The sequence below is a fragment of the Drosophila gunungcola genome, assembly GCF_025200985.1.
Source record: "Drosophila gunungcola strain Sukarami chromosome 2R unlocalized genomic scaffold, Dgunungcola_SK_2 000020F, whole genome shotgun sequence".
In the NCBI taxonomy this organism is placed as follows: domain Eukaryota; kingdom Metazoa; phylum Arthropoda; class Insecta; order Diptera; family Drosophilidae; genus Drosophila; species Drosophila gunungcola.
Genome location: NW_026453174.1, coordinates 1288687 through 1311254, shown reverse-complemented (window position 1 = coordinate 1311254; position 22568 = coordinate 1288687). Strand labels below are relative to the sequence as shown.

Sequence of the window (22568 nt, the reverse complement as noted above, 5' to 3'; positions counted from 1 at the left end):
TCTGCTAACCCGACACGACTGCTGCCGATAATAATACATAAATGCCGACTTTGTATTTAAAATAAATTTATTTGTATATTTGATTTGAACAAACGATAATATCTTTTCATTGCGGATGGAGCTAGCAAACAAAACAGATTGTCTTCTGGAGTTTTTCTGGGCGTGCACAAGGATAATGGATAGTAACGATATTTGATTTGATCTAAGCCTAAGGATAAAAACATGGATAATCGCTGACTGATTTGGCGGCCTCGATAACATTAACATGCAATTACAAATAGATAATTGCTAATTGTATAAATAATTTGACTATTGACTAGGGATAAATTTGTCGCATTTGCTTCGTTTCTTTGCTAATTGGCTAATGTGTATATTTGGATAGAATGCAATGCAGAGCAGCAGAATAAATATAACATCGAATGAGTTGCACTGGGCAGCCTAACTACTTAGCGGGTAAATTGTTATAGAAATTCGTGAGGCGGCGGCGAGATTCCATTTGTTTAGCTCGTTGTCATTGCCATATTTTAAATTCGAACTTCGAACTATATTTCGCCGCCTTCGAACTCACCACGCGGGTGTGCGACTCGGCTAGAGGCGTGGTCGTGGGGGGCGTTTGGTTCCTAACTAGACTACGGTTAGGTTTCTTCGATTGGCAAGAAAATAGAACTCTGCTTTCCGTGTGCAGCTCTACGAGATGAAAAGCTCCACGCAGGAGTTGCTCACGATGGGCGTGGCAGTCGCCCCCGGCACCCCCTGGCTACCCGTTTTTAGTGGGGGCGCAGCGGCGGTCGTAGGCGTGACATGGTTCGTGTCTATGCTGAGCAGCGTTTGTGATGACGTAGCAGTCGCCTCTGGAGGCGTTGTGGGCGTGGCCACCTCCATCGTCCCATTCACAGCGATCGCTGGCAGAACCGCTGGCATCATCTGAATGGGAAGCTTGCCGGAACTGGAGCTCCCGCTCCCACCACTTCCACTTCCGGTTGTCGTGGGCGAAAATTGTTTGGGCGGCACAAAGGACACGGCCGCCTTTGTGGGCGTGAGTATCAGCCCAGTGCTCGTGTGCGGGATGGCCACGCTGGGCGGCGAAAGCGGCGAGGGCGGAAAGAAGTCCAGCGGATACTGCAATAGTAATAAACAAGGAAATAATCTGTAAAACTCTGTTTAATTTTAATGTCTGTAGTCATGGAACACAAAGTTCGACTAGTATTTCATACTAAGAGAGTAGTCCTCTAACCACTTTTAAAAATATAAACATAAATAAAAAACGTAATAAGTACTGTCAAAAAATGAAGTTATTTCAAAAATAAAAATTCTACCTGCCACCATTTACGTTATTACGCCCTACGAGTTTTGTATTAATATAAGTAATTCTAGTCGGCATAGAAAATTTGAAATTGGCTGTATATTTTATAGCTTCTTAAAAATAAATGGTAAACAAATTTCGAATAGCTCGCATACTCAAGTCTGAATACTTAGATTAAAAGTCTTTTTCACAGGCATTTCTTGTATATTGACAATAAGCCTGAAATCAGACCGTATGTTATCTTACTTTCGGGGAGCGTGGATTTGTTCCCCTTATCTTACCAATGGTTGCGAGGGCGAGTGCGCCCCCGGCTGGCTGTAGTAGGTGGTGGGCGAGACGGGCGGACTCGGGTAGGGCCAGTAGACGAGCGGCGGCGGGTAGAAAGCGGACGCCGGGTGGTGGTGCGGATGGTGGTGCGAGCGGGGCGTGGCCAGCAGGGGCGTGTGAGGCGGCGGCGGGGGCGGGGCCGCTCCGTAGGCCGGGAAGGGACCGCCAAAGTGGGCGCCTAGCACAGTGGCACCTATTAGAAGACAAACAGAGAGTGTTATTGCGCTGAATTCTTAGCCTTTGCAGGGAATCTCCAACACGAAAAAGGAGGGGTTTTCATTTGAAGAACTCTGGGGTTGTAAGTGTTGTGAGTATGGCTTTGCTTGTTGAAAAGGGGGGAAAGGCGTCAGCTGACATATACAAAGTAATCAGGTATATATGCGTGCTTTTGAAGGTACACATCAGCCGATCTGCTCAGCTTTTGCGGTGCTTTCTGCAGTGGTTATTCAGTCACTCCGTTCTCGGTTCGTTTCTCAATCTGTCATTGTAGTTGTTACTGGGTTAGTTAGTGATCTCTTATCGCCTTAATTAATTGGCCAGTTTGTTAGTCGGTTAGCAGGGGCAAAGTTGTATTCAAATCACTCACCGTTTAGACATTGCAAATGGTAGGAGAGACATATATAGTTGGTATTTTGGAACGAGTATCTTACCACCTCACCCAGAGACCATGAAACAGTTGCGCACAAGTACGAAACAAATTTTGAACATGTTTAGCCGATTGTTTGGTAAATTTGATTTTGATTTTGTTTATCATTATTTTTGTTGTTCGATTGTATTTTGTTTAATCCAAGCACCAGACCAGGCCCTGACGGGCCGTAATTGATTATATAGAATGCGCCCGAAGGAACAGACTGCGTCGAGTTACATACAGGATGCGACTATGACTAGTACGATCATGATGGACATTCCACTTAGAGTTACGAGAGTATTTATGTGGCTAGAACAGTGACGGAAACAGAAACCAAACAAACTCCAAATGCCGATTCCGGATTTCCACTCCCAGCTTTTTGGCCCTTCGGACGAGGCTCTGAAAACGCGATCGAGTGTAAAGCTAAGCCCAAGCCCAAAACCCCAGTTACATGTACATATAGGTGTTTGAATGAGGGAACTGTGGGGGCTACAGGAAGGGAAAAGGGATCTTTGGAGCAGGAATTCTTTTCTCGGTTGGGGATTATCTGAGTTAGTAAGGGATTAATCCCATTATGATTTCGTGTTGGTTATTAGTAGGTCTGGGTTCGATCCTCTACTCATCCGGCAAAACACAATAGAGCGATAGAGATGGTGACAGAGTGAGAGAGAGAGAGAGAGAGAGAGAGAGCGGGCTTAGTTTAGGCGGTATGTCGTATTTTATTGATGTAAAAAATTAATCAAAGGTTGTTTTACTAACATCTAGTGGTAAAAAAGATTGGAATATCAAAAATCGTAAAAATTCCAAAAATACATTTAAAATTTATGTGCGTACAAACTAGTTAAGTAGATATTATTGATTATGTGTTTCTTTAAAGTGGCTGTAGAACCCGCTCGGAAGCCACTCGATTGCCATACTACATAAAACTAGTGGTTAAATTAGGCTAATAAGGATTAGGCTAGGCGCAGACTATCTTTCCCATGCCTATCTCGTGCCAAGCTCGATTTTCCCAAGCCGAGCGAAACTGAGTGTTAGACGCAGCAGGAGAACAGAAAGGTTTAAAGGTATTGAGCTGGCTTTTTTTGGGATTTGGGAAGGTCAGGAGTTGTTCCTGGAAGACGCCGACCAAAGCTCGTATGTGTGTACACATTTTACAAAACGCTCGTTAACTGAACACTTGTCTTAACTCAAAAGATCACCAGTAACCATGTTATCATCCGTTTATGCAGACTAGACACACAATATATGTATAGACACTAAAGCGACCCAACTTACAACAAGCTGTAGACTGTAGATCTAGCTGATCCCGACTTAATTAGTGATGACAGATAACACACAAACAGTGAGAGATATTGATATCGGGGGATAGATAGAGTGATAGAGTAAAGAGATTTATCCCGTTTGCGACTAACACCAGTTACGCACACTTAAAAGCTACACCATAGATCTAGGCACTATGTTTATATAGGGTGTACGATATTGCAAGTTAAACGATGAGAGTTTATATTAATTGATTGTTAGCGGCCATGGAGAGACACGGGAAAAGATTGCCGGTAGAATTAATATGTAAACCAACTTACAAGTCGCACAGTCTTAAAGCTAGCATGTATATAAATGTAGGTATATATATAAATCGAAAGGCCATCGATGGGTAATTCCAAAAAGTTTTGTCTCACAGAACAGGGTGATATTCGCTTAACACGTAAACAATTATCGGTTTCGGTTTCAAATTCAGCTTAAATTTGCGCTTGAGCCAACACCTGACGTGGTTCATGGGGGAAGCGGAACTTATAGGGGGATCGGATTGGTGGCTTTATAAAAAGGGGGTTCCAAAGGATAAACACTAAAATTAGATTGCACTGAGTGGGCGTGGTGGCCACTGTACCCACCCACCCATAAAATCTCGCTCCCGCCATGAACAACGTTAGCCTCTGTTGATTGCCTTCGAATCGGACAGGAAAAGGATATATATCCCTCTATATCGAGGCTATATACTCCTTCCTTCCCCACAAACGCACCCATACACACACACACCAAGCATATTAATAGTAAAAAATCCATAGGTGAGAACACAAGTGATCAGGATCTTTCGTTGATCCTTTATAAATTCCCTCTGTTAGCTGGTGTACTTATGCGTGTATGGGTGAGCAGTGCTTGTGGGTGTGTGTGTGTATGTGTGTTGTTGTTTCACATTAAATATAGTATTAATTGCTTAGACCATAGACAAGTATTATATGCTTAGGCTACTACTAGTACTCCGTACAAGAAAAGTACTTAGGTCTACATTCCAAATCGGTATCAATTAAGCTCTAGAGAATGTCTGGTATGCAAGTGTGTGTGTTTCTGTGTAAGTGTGGTGGCCATGATGATACATGATATATGGTTATGTGTGCGCCATAATGAAGATATTATAAGTATGAACACCCCACCCACTCGCGGAATGTGCCCGAAGTGCTGGAGTTGGAGCTCTTATTTCAGGGTTGAATTTAGACTATACACCTTTGGGGTCTATAGCCCAGTGTTATAGTACGAATAAACATTGCCGGGCTGTCGGGTCAATGCCCTTTTGGCCGCACTGGCCGCCACCGCCGCTCCCGCTGCCTCCTGCTGAAAGGCGTTCTCGTACGACCGCTTCATCGATTGACTCAGCGACGAGTTGCTGGCGGTGGCCGAAGTGGCTGTCGCTGCCGCTCCTGCTCCCGCTGCCACGCCCACTCCGGATGCCGCCCCCGCAGCCGACATATAGCCCAGCGGAAAGGGCGGCAAGTAGGCGGTCGAGGGCCTTTGCATCAGCACAAACTGCGGCTGGCCCTGCTGCAACATCGCACTGGCATATAGTTGCTGTTGCTGCTGCTGCTGCTGTTGCTGCAGTTGGAAGTACAGTGGATGCTGCTGCTGCATTGCACTGGCATAGAGTTGCTGCTGCTGCTGTTGCTGCTGCTGCTGCTGTTCGGCGGCCAAGGCAGCTGCAGCCTGCTGTCTCACTAGCAAACTCTGTTGGGCTATAAACTGAGCCTGCTGCTGGGCCAGCAGCGCAGGTGTTGACGCTGCCGCAGCCGAAGATCCGGGCGGTGGCAGGGAAAAGGGATTCAGGGCGTAACCCTGTGGGCTCAAGGCCACGGCGGCATTTTGCAACGAGGCAGCGGAATGGGATACGCCAGCCGCAGGCTGATTGGCGGCCATGAAGGAGGCCAATCCGGAGGCGGAGGCGGCCGAAAGACCCGGCAACATTGCCGGCGAGGCGGACAACCCGTGGTGGGCGGCGGCAGCGGCGACGGCTGCCGCATGGGCGTGGCCTGGTGTGGTGTGCGCATGCGCATGTGAGTGCGGGTGAGTGTGTGAATGGCTGCCGCCGAGCGGCGACTGAGCGGTACCGGCGGCGGCAACGCTCGTCGGCGACTGACCCGCCGAACTGAACATACCCGTGGTGGCGGCCAGCAGCGGTTGCTGCTTGTGGGCGTGGCCATGGTGCGGGGGCGGCGCCTGGGCCACCGGCGAAGCGAGTCCCCCATTGAGGACCATGTTCATGTCGTCGCCGGAGCACTGGAACACCTCGATGTAGCGAAACTTCTTGCCAAAAACCATAAACTGGTTGTGCTTGCGTTGAGCACACAGGCGGGCCGAATCCTCTGCGTCCATTTGGATGAAGGCCTCGCCACTGGGTTGTCCCTGTTAACGAATATAGGAAGAGTGGTCAAAAAAAATAGTAGTACGAAAACGGAATCCTAATATTAAGTACTATATATATTAAATTGCATGATTATCACGCTAGAATATTCAAATTTATGTGGAAAATATTATACTTAAAGTATGTTCTATTGGTTTTTATTTATTTTTTCCCTATTTATATTAAATTAAAATAAAAAATATCAGTATACAAAATAAATTAACACGCATTGGATGAAAATTTAATCAAAAATATTAAGATAAATAACTTATATTCGAATTTTAAAAAAATAATAAAAGTCACGATAACCTTTAGTTGTGATTTTTAAAATTGAATGGGTCCTATTTGATTTGTATGCAGCATATTTTCAATGAAATATATTAGTATATAAAATAGCTGAAAACCACATTAAATGAAAATGTAATCGAAAAATATTTAGATGGGAAATATATTTTATTTTAAAAACTAGAATTACAACCGCTAATGTCTGAAATTCAATTTAAATACCTAAATTTTCTACGTTTTATTATTTTCAGAGTAGAAGTTATCGCAAACCCACCTGCGCATTGATCACCATATGCACGCCCTGGTAGATGATGTGCTTGGCAAAGTCGTCGAGGAAGTGCAGGATGTGCTCGACCATCGCCTCGTAGGGCAGTCCGCGCAGCCGGATGCAGTTCTTGGTGGTGCCCGAGGTGATGAGGTGCTGTGTGGGGAGAGGGAGGGGGAGAGCGGTACCGGGGGGAGGCACGGGAGGGCACAGGTTAGCGGGACTGGCTCCGAGGCTGTGGGCGAGGCTGTGGGCACCCACCTGCGGCAGCAGCGGCAGCTGCATCGTGGGCAGCTGGGCGATCAGCGGCGGCTGGCTGTGTCCGCCGCCCGACTCGTAGTTCTTGGGGTCCATCGACCGGTTGAGCACCTGCTGCACCTCGGCGGTCGTGGAGCGGAACAGTTCGATGTACCGCTGTCCGATGGACTCTCGATGCCGGCCCAGCGCCTTGGGGGCGTCCGTCTCGTGGGCAAACAGCACGAAGGCGTCGCCGGTGGCCCGTCCGTCCGGTTTCTTAACAAACAGAACTCCCTCACTTCCGTCGAGAACGTGGCAGGGCGCCGTATCGCCCGTGGTGAAAAAGTCCAGCTGTTTGATACATGTACTTGATTAGTATTTTATCATCTTTATATAGTATATATATAGTTATCATCGATATATAGTAGATCTTATATTCATCATGAACAAGTACCAATATCAACTTCTAGATATAAATTGTAAGATAAATCCGCAGAGGGACAATCTATGAAGGCATACAGTAAACAGGTTCATACTCTTAGGGCTAATTTCTCAAATTTAAGTTTTGACATTGAAATTAATTGCTGTTTCAGAAACATAAGCCTTTTTCTATAACAAATTAATTTTATATATCTTAAACCTTGGATCTGGTGGCAGTGTTCAAGCTAACTTTTGTCGGTCGGTTTAACCAAAATAAAAAGATCGCCTCCCATTTCAGATTTGGCAGTCCGATGTGTGTCCGATGTTAGGTGGCTAATGACGTTTGCCATAAGTACTCACCACTTGCTTGGCGGTGGCATCGTAGGGCAATCCTCGCATCCGTATGATCACCTGGGCGCCCTTCGAGAGGAAGGCCTGCGCCTCATTGGAGGCCCCGCCGGCGATGGCCAAGAAATCCTCGCCCGTGGCCCGGTACACCTCGATGTAGCGGGTGCCGATGTGGTGCTTGTGCCTCTTGAGCGCCATGTCGCGATGCTCCTGGCACACAAAGCGGATCAAAGCCTCGCCGTTGCGCCGTCCCAGTGGGGAAAGACAGAGGGCCACGCCACCCCTGGAATTCGGAGAAGGGGAGCGGTTAGCGGTTAGCGGGTGGGTAGACGACGATAAAGTGGGTCGCTCGTAATCTCGACACGGCCGACCCCTGAACCGGCTTATCAATGGGTTGCCGTTGAGGCCAGCCGCACCACTTGAGTAAGACCCCACACACTACTCTTACTCACTTGGCTACGTTGAGGCCGCGGAAGAACTTGGCGATGTCCTGGTCGCTGCTCTGCCAGGGTAATCCTCTAGCTCGTACTATGCAATTACCGTCGACCTCGTCGTCAATGGAGCTGTGGTGGGAAATTGAAATATACATTAGTTTCTGGCTTCTTGAAAACCGTTTTCAAAAGCGTGTTATGCAACTCGTAATGGGACCTCTTCGTGGATAAGGAGAAAAAGGCGTCGCAGTCACGTTCCGATGTGAAACCAAAGTTCTTGACGATTACCAAGTCGCATAAACATTTCTGCTGACTCTCCCGCAAAACACACACTCACAACAGAATGTCATGCATAAATGGGCCAAAAAAAAAAAAAATGAAAATGAAAATGAAAATAAAACCAAACGAGCTGGGCGAACAAATAAAAACATGAATAATGGCAGACGGGCAACAAGGAGTTTCGGAACGGAGTTTCACTGTTTCTGTTGCTTGCTAATTGAATATTTTATAGTGATTGGCCCGAAATGTAAAAAACAGACCCCGAGGTATATGAAATTTTCCTAGGCGATCCCGCGATAACAAAAGCCGTGCATTCACGTTGCCTCTGATCCGTTACGATGCCATCCGATATCATACGAGTACCGATCCCGATTCTGATTCCCTGGCTATTTGGCTCTACGTTCGAGCTCTTATCGGCTCCCAATCCGAACGAAGACTGACGAGAACGACGCTCCCAGCTCGAATTTGGGGCCATATTCAAAGTGTCTGGGTTTTTGAGTGGTTTCTTTGTGGGCCCGGCGATCGTCTTGAGTTTTCAGTGAGTTATTCTCACTCTAAATAGTGCTTGGATCAGCTGAGAGGGGCTTGGGTTAAGTTTCGAGGGGAACTAGTTCGGACGGTGACAAGAACCACAGCACTCACCAAATTCCAGGTTCAAGAACCAGGTTGACCAATTCGTTTGCAGCAAATTTGTGACCTGCACAGAAATAACTTCGGGTAGTAAAATATTCGGAGAAAAGGTCCAAGCTCTGTATATAGCTTACCTGCCTGCAGCAGAGTCTGAATCACAGTGACCATGTCGCGAGATTCGCGTATGAAAAAGTCGTTGTCCTCCACCGATGAGGTGTTGAGTTCTGTTGGATTGAAAGGAAACAAATCTAGTTCAAAAACTTGTACATTAAATTAGCTGTTATCTTTTAATATACAAAATAAATATCTTGATAATGAAGCTTAAATTGTATATTCCATAGTTTAATTTAAATAAATACTATGAATTTTAAATTTTATTATTAAAATATTTGTTTTTTTAAATGAGTCCTATTTTCTTTCAAGTACATTATATTTAAAATGACAGTAATTCAAATTATTTTTTAGATATTAAAATCTATTTAGAATCGATTCTAATAAATTATTAATAAACCAAAAATGTATATTTCCATGTTGAAAACTACAAGCCACAATGAATGAAACTTACAGTCAACAAATATTTGAATAGAGTGTGCGTTTTTTTGGCCAGTGTAGATAAAAAAAGTGAAGATGCAAAACGTAATTATTCAAGCAAATGACGCAAAGTTAATTAAATATGCAATTTTTAGAGTACTAAATATTTATATTTATAATGATTTAGGCAGATTGAGTGAAATTGCTTTGCATGAAAATAAAACTAACAACAATGTTATTATTTTTTTTATTTGTAGCTTTAAATGTATATGCCAATGCTGAAACCAATTGCTTTATATTTAACAATTTTAATTATGATTTAAATGCTTTTATAAGAAAAAGAAGTTCGATTAAAGACAAAAGTTCATTTACGGGTCAAATATTTAAACTGGAACACTAAAATGGCATTAAGAAACCGGTTCTTAGTCAGCCAGAGCCCCAAGAAATTCATGTTTTAAGCCAAAAGGAAAATGTACCTTTACGCGGATGAAAGGTCTAAGTAATCGTTTACAAATCCTTTACTCACCTCCCAGCATCTCGGCGATGGACTGCGGCATGGGCAGCGCGGGAGCCTGCAGCATCTTCTTGACGTCCTTGACGGGGACGAGGGCGCGGGCAAGGTCGCCGGACTTGTAGCGCAGGAACTCCTTGCGCAGGTCGCTGAAGCGGTTGTAGTAGGCCGGCAGCTCCACGTCCTTGGCACTGGCCTCTCGGTGGAGGCACTGCCTCAGCGGCAGCTGGCCATCGGTGACCAGCTTGATCTCAGTGTCGTGCAACGACAGAGATCGCAGGTAGGCATCGAACTGGAGGGCGGAGACAGTGAGACAGTCATTAGTATCCAGTTGCAATTAGCACTTCTCGCAGCGACGGAGAACGGGGCAAAAGGTTAAGTCTAGTATAGGGAAAAATACCCCAAACATTCCATTGGGGCCGAGGGGAAAGGAAGTGGCCTTAGGTTTGGGTCACAGATAGTGCCACACATTCCCCCCACTCGCCCCAATGCCATTTGGCTCAAACCCGTTTTAGTGGCCGGCAATTATTGCCAATTAAGTGAACAGTTTTCAGCCGTGTCATGGTGAGTAAATATAACACGCGGCTTAATGTCGCATTACCCGCCGCTCGAAGTCGCACCAGAGCAAGGAGTATAATCCAGATGACATCACTAATCCCAAGCCACCTTGCCCTGTTTGAATGCAGCTGTATCTCTATCTCCGGGCGATGGCTTTATTGGCCCTATTGACTTGGCCACTTAGTATGCCAGGCTTGTGCCGGACTTCCAATGCGTCACGCGCCGATCTCGCTTGGGAACAAAGGTTTCCCCAATGCAGTTCTGAGTAGAGCTAAGTAATTGCCTTGGCAAATGGGATGTGATAAAAAGAAGATAAGACGAACTCGATAGGTCTGGACCGATTAAGTTGGATGTTAAAGTTATATGATTTGCAGGTCCTATTACCAACGCTTGCTAAAGATATTGTAGCTTATTGTATTACTATAACTTCAAGAACATTTGAAATCCGCTCAAGTAAACTTTTAGACCCATGAGCGATAAAGAACGTTCAAGTTAACATAGAGTTGATCCAAGTTTATAGCTAGCATCAAAGAACAATTTGAAAAAAAAAATATGAATAATGACTCAACTCTTCAAACATTTCCAAAGACCCCCAATGCTCTCCGCAACATTCACATCGAGATCTTTTATCTGCATCGACAGCCAATAATGTATGTCCATGTGTTTGCCGAGTTATTGTGTCAGAATGGAAATGGAACTGAATGTGGAACCGGGGGCTTGCCTGGAGTGTTTTTTCTTATCAGCGGGTCAGATAAGCAGTTAGGCAGTGAAGGAGAAGGAGGTTACACTGTGGAATCTGTGCTGGGGCAAAGGTCTTTCGAGGATAGCGTGCCGGCACAAGAAACTCGTCCACTCATCATGACTCCCTCGACCGGGAATCACAACTTAAATAGACGCTTATCAGAATTGTTTCAATACGTAAAACACCAATTTTTTAATCTTATTCTGCACAAAAAAATATGGTATTTTGATCAAGACTTAAAAACACAAAAAATAAATAATGCCAGTGAAAAATAAATCTTAAAATAAAATGTTCATTTTGGAAAATAATAAGACTAAAACAAACGAAAATATAATTATTTTTTTTAAGAAATATATATAATTTTTAATTTAAAAAATGAGAAATCGAACGAAAAGTGTATAAAACTTTTTTAGTTTTTTTTTGTATTTCTAATAAAAAAATATTTTAAATTAGAATGACTTTGCACCACACGAGTTTTCCCAGTGTATGCTTCTATACGCCCTGGTAATTCTATGCTCATTGATAAGTTCGGGGCAGGGACCAACAAGACCGGCTCATTCTTTTTTATTGGTTGCGTTCCGCAAATAGAGCCATTCGCTTCCCCAAAAACGTGTGCATTTACTAGTGGCATAGTGCAGGCCTAATCTTATCGTAATCAGCTGATAACCAACTGGAGTCCAAACAACCCAAAACAAGCCGAACAACGTGCTCTGATTACCGGCGTGGATCAGATTGGATTATACGCACCTCTTCGATGGCCTCGCTCAAAGGCTTGCCCGCTGCTTGGGCCTCTGCGATGGGGAGGATCAGCTCGGACCCGTTGTCCACAGTGCTCCCGTTGCCACTCCCGGACCCACTGCCATTATTGGAATCCCCAATGGCCAAGGGCGGGGAACTGGCCGTGTTGTTGGTGACACTCGAGTTGTCCGATGAACTCGAGATGGTGCGATCCTTGATGAAGTAGCCATCAGGCCGCACGAGTATTTGTTTGGTGCCCACGATCTGGTAACGAGGATAGAAATAGAGAATAAACATTCATTACTTAACCTTGACAATGATAAGTGTCAGTAATAATGATACGGGTAATATAGGTTTTAGTTCTATGTAGGCTTCAGCAGCCTAAGAAAAGGTATTGTTTTTAAAAAATCAACTTGGCGAATCACTTATTTTTTTTAGTTTTTTATTAAAAAGGGTAATCAATTAGATCTCCATTTTTGTTTTCAATTTAAGTTGATGTACTTTAATTCGATATGTTTGAAAATTTTAAACATTTTATTCGCCTTCTGACTGACCAAAGCGGAGGCACATAAAATAGTGGAGATCCAGTTAAGCCCCAATTAGTACAAATATTTTTAAATATACTCTCAAAAATCGTATAGAATTTAACCTTAGGAACTACCTTATCACTTGAAACAGAAACCGCTCTTGACCGAACCAACTTTTCCTATCACCATCATCCGATAATGGGGTACTTGGTGCACCTGCCAAACAGAACACAATGTTATGTTTCTGGACGACTTTTGAAAAACCGAAAAACATTCCCCAGTCTAGTAACCGCAATCCCGATCCCAAGGAAAAAAAGAGTGGAGCTTGCGTCAGCGGATATGCAAAGTTTTGATCCGAATTGAAATCGAGGTTCTCTGCAGGTAGTTGGGCGCTATGCAAATCAGAACTGGGTAGGCCTTAGGAAGAAAACTAAAATTGTGATTTTCTTTGTTTTCCCATTTCCGAAAACGATTTGCATAGGCTTTGAATGTCAGAACAATACTAAAACTGGAGGCGAAGAAAGAGGGAAACGTGGATATGTGAGTACGGTTCCGAAGAAAATGAAAAATGCATGAGCTGTGGTCATGTTAAATTCAACGGACAAGAATGTGGGCTTCACTCGGGGGTTAAGAGCACCCCTAATTATGCCAGCATGGGGATCTCAATACGACCGATGCGACACAGAGGAGGTTATATTCCAGAGTTACTACTAACCCAATGATTTCAGTTCGATAGAAACCCCGATGGATTAATTAAAGTTCAGCCAGCTAAGAGTTCTAATTGCTTCGAGTAGAGCCACAGAGCGATGGAGATTAAGAGCAGTCTCACCTGTCGCCACTCTTACCCCTCGGCACTCCACTTGGGCGACTTTTTGCAGTTTGTTTTCAAATGTTAATTAACTTTAATTGTTGCCATACGAGTCATAACTAGCCTGTAATTAACATGCCAATTACTGTATCGGTATATGTAAGGCAGCGAGTGTGCGAGTGTGGCTGGATCAAATCAAGGAAATTGCTCTCGAGCAAGAAATCTATATCAGAGAAATTCAATTTGAGATCAAGCTGACATTAAAATGGATCACCTGAGTGGGAAAACAATGTTTCCGTTTTGGAGAGTCTACCGCCGTTCGGGTAGCCATCAACGAATTCTATTATCACGCTGGCCAAGTAAATACTATAATCAAGCGATCCGATTTGACAGTTTGGTCGTATTCCCCCTTCAACTGTCCAAAAAAAGACGAGCAGTCGCTCCATTAGGCAGACAAATGACAGTCAGAATCGGTCAGCATATTGGCCATTATTATTATAATTCAATGTCGACTTCTATGGCAGTGGGCCTTCAATACCGAAACCAATTTCGATAGCTGTCAGTGCAATATAACAATCACGGTGAAGCGGCCAAATACCTTGGGGAAGAGATACTAAATAAGACTTCACCATGACACTTTGGTCTATTATTAACTAATTAGATTTTAGAGCTGTGAATGCTGATTCCAGGAGTTCCTCTTTTTTAGGGTAAATAAAATCGTAAGAGTCTTTATAAAAAGATATATCAAAAATCCAATGGTACTTTCCCCATTTAAAGTCTTATTTATCGCTATTTATTTCTATGATATCTATATTTGCACACACGCCTTTGTCTGCTGATCTGAGTAAAATATATTCACGATTTCAAAGAGTTTAAAGTTTGTCACAAAATTTGCTCAGATCTTAAGCACATATATAATGTATACTTTTAAGATATAGCACTACTTTCCACTGGTTTTGCGAATACCGTTTGAGCATAATGTGGCTTGCATATTAGCATATATTTCGCAGACTGAATTTGGTATTCAGATATGCGCCGACATATAAAATATACTTTATTCAGAAGACTGGTCTATACTAGTATAGCTCATTAGGGCCGAAAGAGATGGGGTGGCGGATGTTCAGGGGAGGAGGATTTTGGAGAAATTCGAGCGTCTACCGCTGATCCCTTGACCCAGCCAAAAATAGCTGGAGAAAAGCGATATAGTAATAATACCAATAATCTACGTCGGGGACTCGCCGCGAAGATTAGCATAAAAATTGGCCCCAAAGCCGAAACGTTTTGCGAAAGCCACTTAGCTGGAAGCCAGAGTTTAAGCGTGGGTAATTAATTCACAATATTTTGGCAGCCGAAAAAGACAGAACCTGGATTCTCTGACATCGGGTCAGGGGCTTTGGATGGATCAAACATCTAGCACTGAAATAGAAGCGTTCGTAATTGCGGACCCTCAATGTCGCCATTAAATTCCACTTAAGATCGGCGTTGGAGGAGGAAGAGGGCTAGAGCTGCACTTAGTAAAATGTTGCGTGCTCGTCATAAAATCGCGACAATGTCAGGCAAACATCTTGGGTACCCGTACCCCTTCGTTAATGCCAGCAAATAGCCTCAAGAGCCCCGACCCGAAGGTACACACAGAGCTATCTAATGGCAATTTCCTTCATCAGTTCTAGTCGGTGCGAAAACAACGTCCACTATATAAGTAATATCCGAACACGCAGCCTCCGCCGGAATCGAAGCGCCCACGTAACCCCCATGTACGATGAGATACGAAACGATACGGGTTTTTGTGTGCACTCGAGATCGTCTAGCATTGGTCAAATAAAATAGCGTATTGAAAGCGTCATTATTAAACCCCACGAAATGCATCGAAATGGGAAAATCAAATAGCCACTCAATCCTCAACCTTTAATTGGGAAAATAAATTATTCCAAAACCTTTTAATCGAAAACAAAGCGTTTAAAGAAAGATTTAAGATTATTTGATTTACTAGATTTATTAAATGTACTTGGGTAGGTATTTGTTAAAAATACAAAATCATGATTTCTCAATAGGATAATATTCAAATTCAACATATAAAAAGTACTTGTCTTGTACACATTTAAGATAATACATTTTTTTCCCAGTGAAAAGCTCTCTGAAAGGATGGCTATCCCACAGTATTACATCATTTCCAATTTGAAAATCTTCTGTGTGCTTTCTTGGAAAACTTGCTTTGGCGCTTGACAAATAAATTTTAATGGCCGGCGATAGTTTCTCGGGGGAATTTCGTAATGCCATGGAGCGGGCTCCGATGAGGGCTTTCGGCGAGACTGCAGGTCTCGGTTGTTGGCCTGCCCTTAGCCACCTCGGATGTTTAGATATTTTTTCAAAACAATTAGTGTCAATCGCTTGGCAAACTAAAAATATGCAAATATCAATCTACAATGTGGACGTCCCTCTTAATTCCTCACTCTCCTATTAGGGATGGATCTCCCAAAAAAAACATAAATACTTATAAGCAAAAAACGACACGTGGAGCCCTGGAAATTCTACCAAATGACTGGGTTCGAGAGTGTCAATCTCGATATTCTTTTCTCTCGCTTTGCAAATATATTCCAGTCTGAATAATACCCACTAATTAGACATGTATGTGAATGTGATTGCACCTGAGTGCAAGGTAATCTCAGATATTTTGCTAAAAAAATTTTTAATAGCTGTTCGGTTATCGCAAAATTTCATTACTACTAGAACAAATGCTTATAATTTAATATAGTCTTTACAAATGTATGGTTATCAGAATAATATTGTTAGCAAAGTCCAAATATGCTAGAGATTGTTTATATAGAATATTTTAAATTTGTTGTCAAATCGTAAGTTATCCTCAAAATGGCTGGGCCAATAAAAACTGTAATATAGCATCTCCTACATTTAGCGAATCAAAATCGAGAGCTGTAACATAATCAACGATCGCCATTCCACACAGTTGAAAGTGCAGCTCGAGTTTCTCTGTGTGTGCGAGCGGTCTGTTATCGCACAGCATTCATTCATTAATTAAAGATTAGACGAGAGCGCAGCGACCCAACAAAATGGTGGCCAGTGGGCGGTGCCAGACGAGTTTCCCTCATATGTTGTTTTTATACACTTCCTCATAGTACAAACATTTTAAAAGTAAGATTTTATTATATCTTGCAATTTAAAAATAAATATCTGAAAGGTGCAATTAACTCTTGAAATGTTTTAACATAAACTAGTCTTAGCTAAATCAAAATATGCCAGACACAATTGTAGATACCTAGGAATGATTTTATTTGGCTTAAATTGGAATACATTGTTATACAAGGTTGTTTCAATATTTTGTCAGTCTGAACTTGACTTAAGACTAAACATTTTCTTCTCATTATATAAAAGGAGCAACTTTAACTCACCTGTCCAGTGGAGACTTCCAGGAGAACAAAGACCAGCAATATGATCTCCTTCTCATCCGATCCTAGGCCGGATCCATTTTGGCCACACGTGGCGATGTACAGTGAAACAACGTGCTCGGGGACCTGCATTTTGTCAATCTCTTTTTGTGATGATCGGGCTGTTAATGGTGGATCCAAAGGCTCCTTTGATTATGTATATTGCTAGTGATTCTGCTCCTTGAACTGAAGCTTCATGCCAGGCTAGCTTTGACTTATCTGCATCTCAGGGCTGCTCCGCCAGCGGCTGTGCCTGAAAAAAGGAGGTTCCATTGATTACACAATCCACACTGAAAACTAAAAACTGCAAACTGCACAATTGGACTTTGGGCAGCATATTAAGCAAGCGCTAATTACGAGTGCGTTTAAGAGATGTCAAACAAAGCGAATCGGTTTGTGGCAGAGTCAAAGCTTGCCAAAGCGAAACCACTATAAGTTATAGTATACTATATACTGTCGTAAGCTCGCACTAAAAAATCGAAAAGAAAGCCAAAGTCCGATGATTCGCGCGAAACTTGGCAAAAACGCTTGACACCGCGACATTTTGCATATGCAATCCATCGTCCGTCCGTCACTTAACCCATGTGACGTTGCCAGTTTTCCCGCCGCGTTGCCGCTTTTCAGCTGCATTTGTAATTGGCTCGGGATGGAGCTTCTAAGACCGCTGACGTCAAGCGGGTCAAATTGAAATTAAAGTATTAACCCCCTGGCTGGCGATTTGAAATTTAATTTCGCCCGGGCAAACGAAAAGCGAATAAGCAAACGGAGGACCGACGACGGACGAAAAATTACAGTGCAATTTTATGAGCATTTTTAATGGGAAAAGTTTTAGTCTTAATGAAAACACAAGACCCTCAGAGTTCAACCGAAATGGCGCTCATGGGTTAATCGGGCGCGCAGCCGCAAGTCGCTCATTTAAGTAGTCAAGACTGCTCTTTGTTGTAATTAAAATTTAAAATAATGCAAACGTGCAAAAAGGCCAGGCTGTCGTAATTGAGCCACTTTAAGTACTCCTCGTGTCATATCTGATCAGATCGGAACGGAAGCTGGACTATATACATACAGTCCAACATCTCCACTACAAAACCTCATTTACTTTTATCATTTTTTTTTTTAAATTTAACGCAGATGTGTTTTTAAGTACGAGCATATGTTTCTCTATCTCAATTTGCTTATGTTCCTGCTTGTTGTTAAAAAGATCAAAAGTTTAAAAATATATTTTTATAGCGAAAATCTCTAAAAAAATGTAAATGTCATGACGTGATACCAACAATAAATTTAAATAAAGTATTTAATAACAGAACAATAATATAACCAAACTTTCTAAAAATTCCGTTCAGAGATATTCGATTTGAGGATTTTAGACTATAGAAGTTCAACTGTAGCATAACGTTCTTCTTTTATAGTCCACACATGATTTGAAACTCGTATTGTTCAAGGCGATTTATCATCCCGAAGAGTGACCGTGTGGTAATGAGCTATTGCGGTTATAACTCGCGTCTTGTGCAATTAATGAAGTTAGCTTTTTATGGGCTTTTACGTTTAACGTTTAACGTTTAACGTTTTTGCATTTTGCACTGCCCTTTGGGTCGTTTTTTCCGTTAGCAGGAAATCATCATCAATAAAGGTTCCCACGATACCTTGCTCCCCAAAAGAACTACCTCCGTCTCCATGGGTTATAGTAATAAAGCCCAAACTGGTTCGTAAGTTTATTTCTTTTGACACTATTTTTCGACCCCAAAAGTATGGTAAACTAAAAAGCAGTAAGTTCACTGTTGCAATATAAACTAAATGCCCAAAGTGCCCTATTCTTCCGAGACTGTAAGCCCTTACAGCCCCATTAAAACCTGTTGATTTTCCTCAGCCTTTTGAGAGTGGCATATCATAAGTCGTGGGCTTATGAGATGGTTTATGTGCTTTTAATTGATGGCAATGAAAACGATTGAGAGGTACTGTTATATCAAAAGGGCAGACACGCATTGATAAGTTTTCCCTTTCGTTGGACACTCAATGGCATAGGGAAATGGAAAAGGTACTGTCTTCATTAATGAATAACGGTACGCGAGTCAGGGCCCAATTAAGTAAAATAAAGAATGACCGAAAAGACAATGGGAAAGCGCTGGACCATCATTAAAATGAAGAAACCCAAAACACAAACTCTTACTGGAAATCAAATATAGCAGTGGAACTTTCCTAGCTTAGTATTTAGTATTAAAAAAATAATTATAAATATAGCTCTATGTCAAAGGTATTTTAATAAAATGCTATACAATACTATATGAAATGTTTCTCATCTATCTGATTTTTTAGTATGCTCGTTTATTATACTTATTTAAATAAAAAAACGCATGTATTACAAATCTTTTATTGAAACTCGAAATAATTGAGAATGTATTCGTTTTGAAGATCATTTAATTTAATCGTAATATCTTCGAAATCGTTTGAAAAATCCGTAAAGTGCTTTTAAATTTCATGGGACTGATAGAAATTTGGACTTAAAAAATTTGATTCACATGAATTGGACCGCAAATGAAGATCGATCTTCATCATTGGCCGTTACGATCTTGGAAAGACAATACCATAAAGCTGTGATTAAATACGAATTAGTGACAGGCGCAGCAGGAGTGCAATAAAAACAGCTAAAACACTATTGCAATTAATGAATTGCTACCTGCTGATTGGTAAACCAGAAAGTGAGCAGATTTTACTTGTTTGTTGTATGTTTTTTTTTTTGGACTTGCTTATTAAATTATGAATTGCGCAAGTTTCTTTTTACGGTTTTTGTTTTATGCATTGTTCCCCGCTTGCAAATATGATTTGTTGTTGCTGGCGTGTGCCGTTAGTTGTTGTTGGGGCAACAGGAAACTTATGATTGCGCAAAATTGCTGGCAAGAAATGCCAATTGCCAAAGTTATTTATACAACAAAAAAAAGTGGTTGAAAAACGCAGAGAAGAAGAAAAATGATTCAGGCTGTCACTCTATCTGGATTTTTATCTTTTTCCCTCTTTTAACTGGATCTCACGCAAGCAACAAGTGCAACTCTATTATTGAGGTTGTTGTTGTTTTGATTCTTGCTATTAAAATCAGATAAGCTTTATGCGATATTTGAATACCGTACACTTTTAATATAAATGATTTATTGAACCCTTCAATGTAATAAATATTAAAATCGTAGCTGATTCGCATGGGCTACGCTCACATAAGAAACGGAAAATGTTTTCTACATTTAAATCTGAGTATATAAAAACCTGTTTCGAGTTGTTTATTTTTTTAGCACCAGATTTTCCCTAACCAGCATGAGTTTTCATGTTTGGTCATATCTTATCTTGGGTTCCAAAAGGTTCCAAAAACTAGCAAACAGCGAAAAAAAATTTTTAGAATATTATTAAATATTGTTTTGTATAGCTAGCAAATACAGAGATTGCAATTTATTCAAGTTTTTTTTAATTTTCTTTTTAAATGTTTTTTTGTTCTTTTAGTTAAATAAATGCGTATGTTTTTAGGAAAGGGTATTATAAACAAGTCTGCCTCTCTTTCACTCTGCATCTTCGTTTTGATTTCTGCTAACTGTAAATTTGTTTTCACTTTGTTTAGCGCATCGCGTTACTGTTGTTTTGGTTGTTGTTGTTCACTCATTTTGGTATGTTTAATATATTGTTCGACTTACAGCAATAACAAGTGGTTCTCAATCGGATATTCTCCCTCTCTATCGCTCGCGCTCTTTTTTTAAGATGCGACAGGTTGTTGGTAAATGTTATCTACAGCTTCCTCTTGCTCCTCTTTCTCTTTGTCTGCTCCTTCTTTGCCTTCTTACTCACTCTCTTTCTCTTTCTTTCGCGGCGACTTAACTGTTTTTACTGTTTTCTTGCTTTCTTGGTTTATGTATTTTTTGTTGTATACATTGCACTTGTTGGATTTTCACAATTTTTGAATTTTATTGCACTTTCTTTTCTCTTGCCCACACACACAGGCACTTAATGCCTATGTATGTAGTCCAGCTAAAAATTATTTCAACGCCCGCGTTGTTTTTGTGGCCTTTTGAATAGTTAACTAATTTAAAGCCAGCAAACAAGACTTCTTCTTCTTCTTCCTGACCTGTTGCTTCTACCACTTTGTCTTGTTGTCTTTTTTCTAGTTTTTTCGGGGTGAGTGTGCGTGCGAGCGAGCGAGTGTGTGTGTGTCGGACCTTTTTTATTAGCTCTTTTTAACGACCGCCGCGCATCCGCTTGGTTTCGAGTTGAAAAAACAACTGATCGCCGCAGCGAAACGCAGGTAACCACGAAGGTAAATTAAGGTGAGCTGCGCTTGCGGAGAGCGCGAGAAACAGAGAGCGGGATTCCAGCACGCACATATGTAGCACCAAAAACAACAACATGGCCAGGTGATTGTCTGTTTGCCAATAGGATAGTTGGCAACGCGGGGAGGTAGGGAGAGCCCAAGAGAGGGTTACACAAACTCCGCACTTTAAACTTGGCTTACAAGCGAGAGCTAATCCACTCGGTCTCTCAGTTTGTTTCCCACGCTGCGCAAGACAGTTACGCTCAGTGAGCATGACCCCCTCTCTCGCTCTTTCGCCCACACACACAGAAGTTACCAGCGCCGCTCCACCAACACACTGACCCATCGCACACACTTACACCTGTGCACTGTTTGCTCCGCTCTTCTTCTTCTGCTTCTTCCTCTTCTTCACTTGCTCAATTACCAACGGAGAATGGAGAATAAATTGCCCACGTAGAATACAATGACTTACCTGTTTACCTTTCCTTTTGGCCAGAATCATCGTAGCCAGCAATTAACTATTATTTACTATTATTAACTATTATTGAGTTGGTAAATATCACTGTTTTAGGAGCGAGCGAGGCATACAGAGCAAAGCAACAGGCGACGGCGACTAACTGGCTGACAATCGAGCAACGTAAACGCATTTTGGTCTAAACCAGCGAGAGAGGGAGAGAGCGCTTGTATTGCGAAGAGAGCGCAGGTGTCTGTGTGCGTGGGGCGCTTACCTGTGCTCACGAGTGTCATGGCCCCAAAAACATCGTTATCGAAATGTTAACTCGCTTTTTGTGAATGCACCACCAACATTTTACCCTATATATGTATCTACACAAACAGGCAAACCACTTAAAAAATGGAAACAATATTTTCAACGCGATTTTTATATATATATTTATATTCTTTTAAATGCAAAAGGTATAAGACAAAAAGTCAAACAGTTCCAAGTTATGGGTAAATTGTAGTTCAAATGCAGTTACCATAAGCAATATCATTTTGTTTCTTATAATATTTATTGTACATAGACTACCTTATAAGTAATAGAGATTTCAAAAAACTAACCATACCCCCAATTTCGTATCGCATGGACTCGTCAGTGGCCAAAAAGTTTGCAATGGCTTGGAAAAAGTGAAAATTGCTTGGCAATTGTCCAATTTACAATCAGAAAGAAGAAGGAATGCTGTACCGGTTACTCAGCTAACCAATTTCAAAATAAATATACCTCCTTAAAATAATCAGGTTTTAAGTGGCGCCATCTGCCGGAAATTTTGCATTTATGCTCTTAAAATAAGTCGATACATATTGACCGAATAAAGCAATATGACTGGAGTCTAGCATGCCACAGTGACAAGACAGACATTTTGCTTTACGAGTAATGTGGATAAATATCCTTAATCAGATTTGTAGTTTTGACGATGTTTTGGCTTTAATTTTTAACAATTAATTGATTTTGAGGATCGTTAGATTAGGTAGACGAATTTGCAAATCTTCGCCATCCTATTTAAAGAAATCAAAAACTTGCAGAATATCTAACATAAATATGTGCTAAGGAAATCAAAAACAAATTACAAAATATTTCCCCATTCCCGATCTTTACTTGCTGGTAAAATACCCAAA

At 41.8% G+C, this 22568-nt stretch overlaps 1 protein-coding gene and 1 long non-coding RNA gene across 8 annotated transcripts in view; one reads left to right on the top strand and one right to left on the bottom strand.

Annotated features, from left to right (window-relative positions):
• LOC128256583 (uncharacterized) overlaps positions 1-6583 on the top strand; it is a 51027-nt gene extending 44444 nt beyond the window's left edge. The window contains exon 4 of the long non-coding RNA XR_008267800.1: positions 6462-6583. This is a non-coding gene — a long non-coding RNA (uncharacterized LOC128256583). The remainder of the gene's footprint in view (positions 1-6461) is intronic.
• On the bottom strand, positions 50-21585 carry LOC128256581 (RNA-binding protein fusilli). 7 transcript variants are annotated; one of them, XM_052987050.1, is made up of 13 exons: positions 20344-20940; positions 16640-16928; positions 11910-12164; positions 9878-10154; positions 8955-9044; positions 8833-8887; positions 7933-8043; positions 7493-7763; positions 6737-7063; positions 6485-6631; positions 5681-5927; positions 1585-1823; positions 50-1119 (listed from the first exon to the last, which is right to left on the bottom strand). In XM_052987050.1, exons 2-13 carry the CDS (start codon positions 16766-16768, stop codon positions 688-690), a joined length of 2580 nt encoding a protein of 859 aa, XP_052843010.1. In that variant the 5' UTR covers positions 16769-16928; positions 20344-20940; the 3' UTR covers positions 50-687. The 7 variants fall into 7 exon arrangements, with proteins under 7 accessions (XP_052843010.1, XP_052843009.1, XP_052843008.1 ...); XM_052987049.1 differs by having other exon boundaries at positions 6485-7063; positions 20344-20941; XM_052987048.1 differs by lacking the exons at positions 50-1119; positions 1585-1823 and having other exon boundaries at positions 2953-5927; positions 20344-20943.
• Positions 21586-22568: the final 983 nt, after the last annotated feature.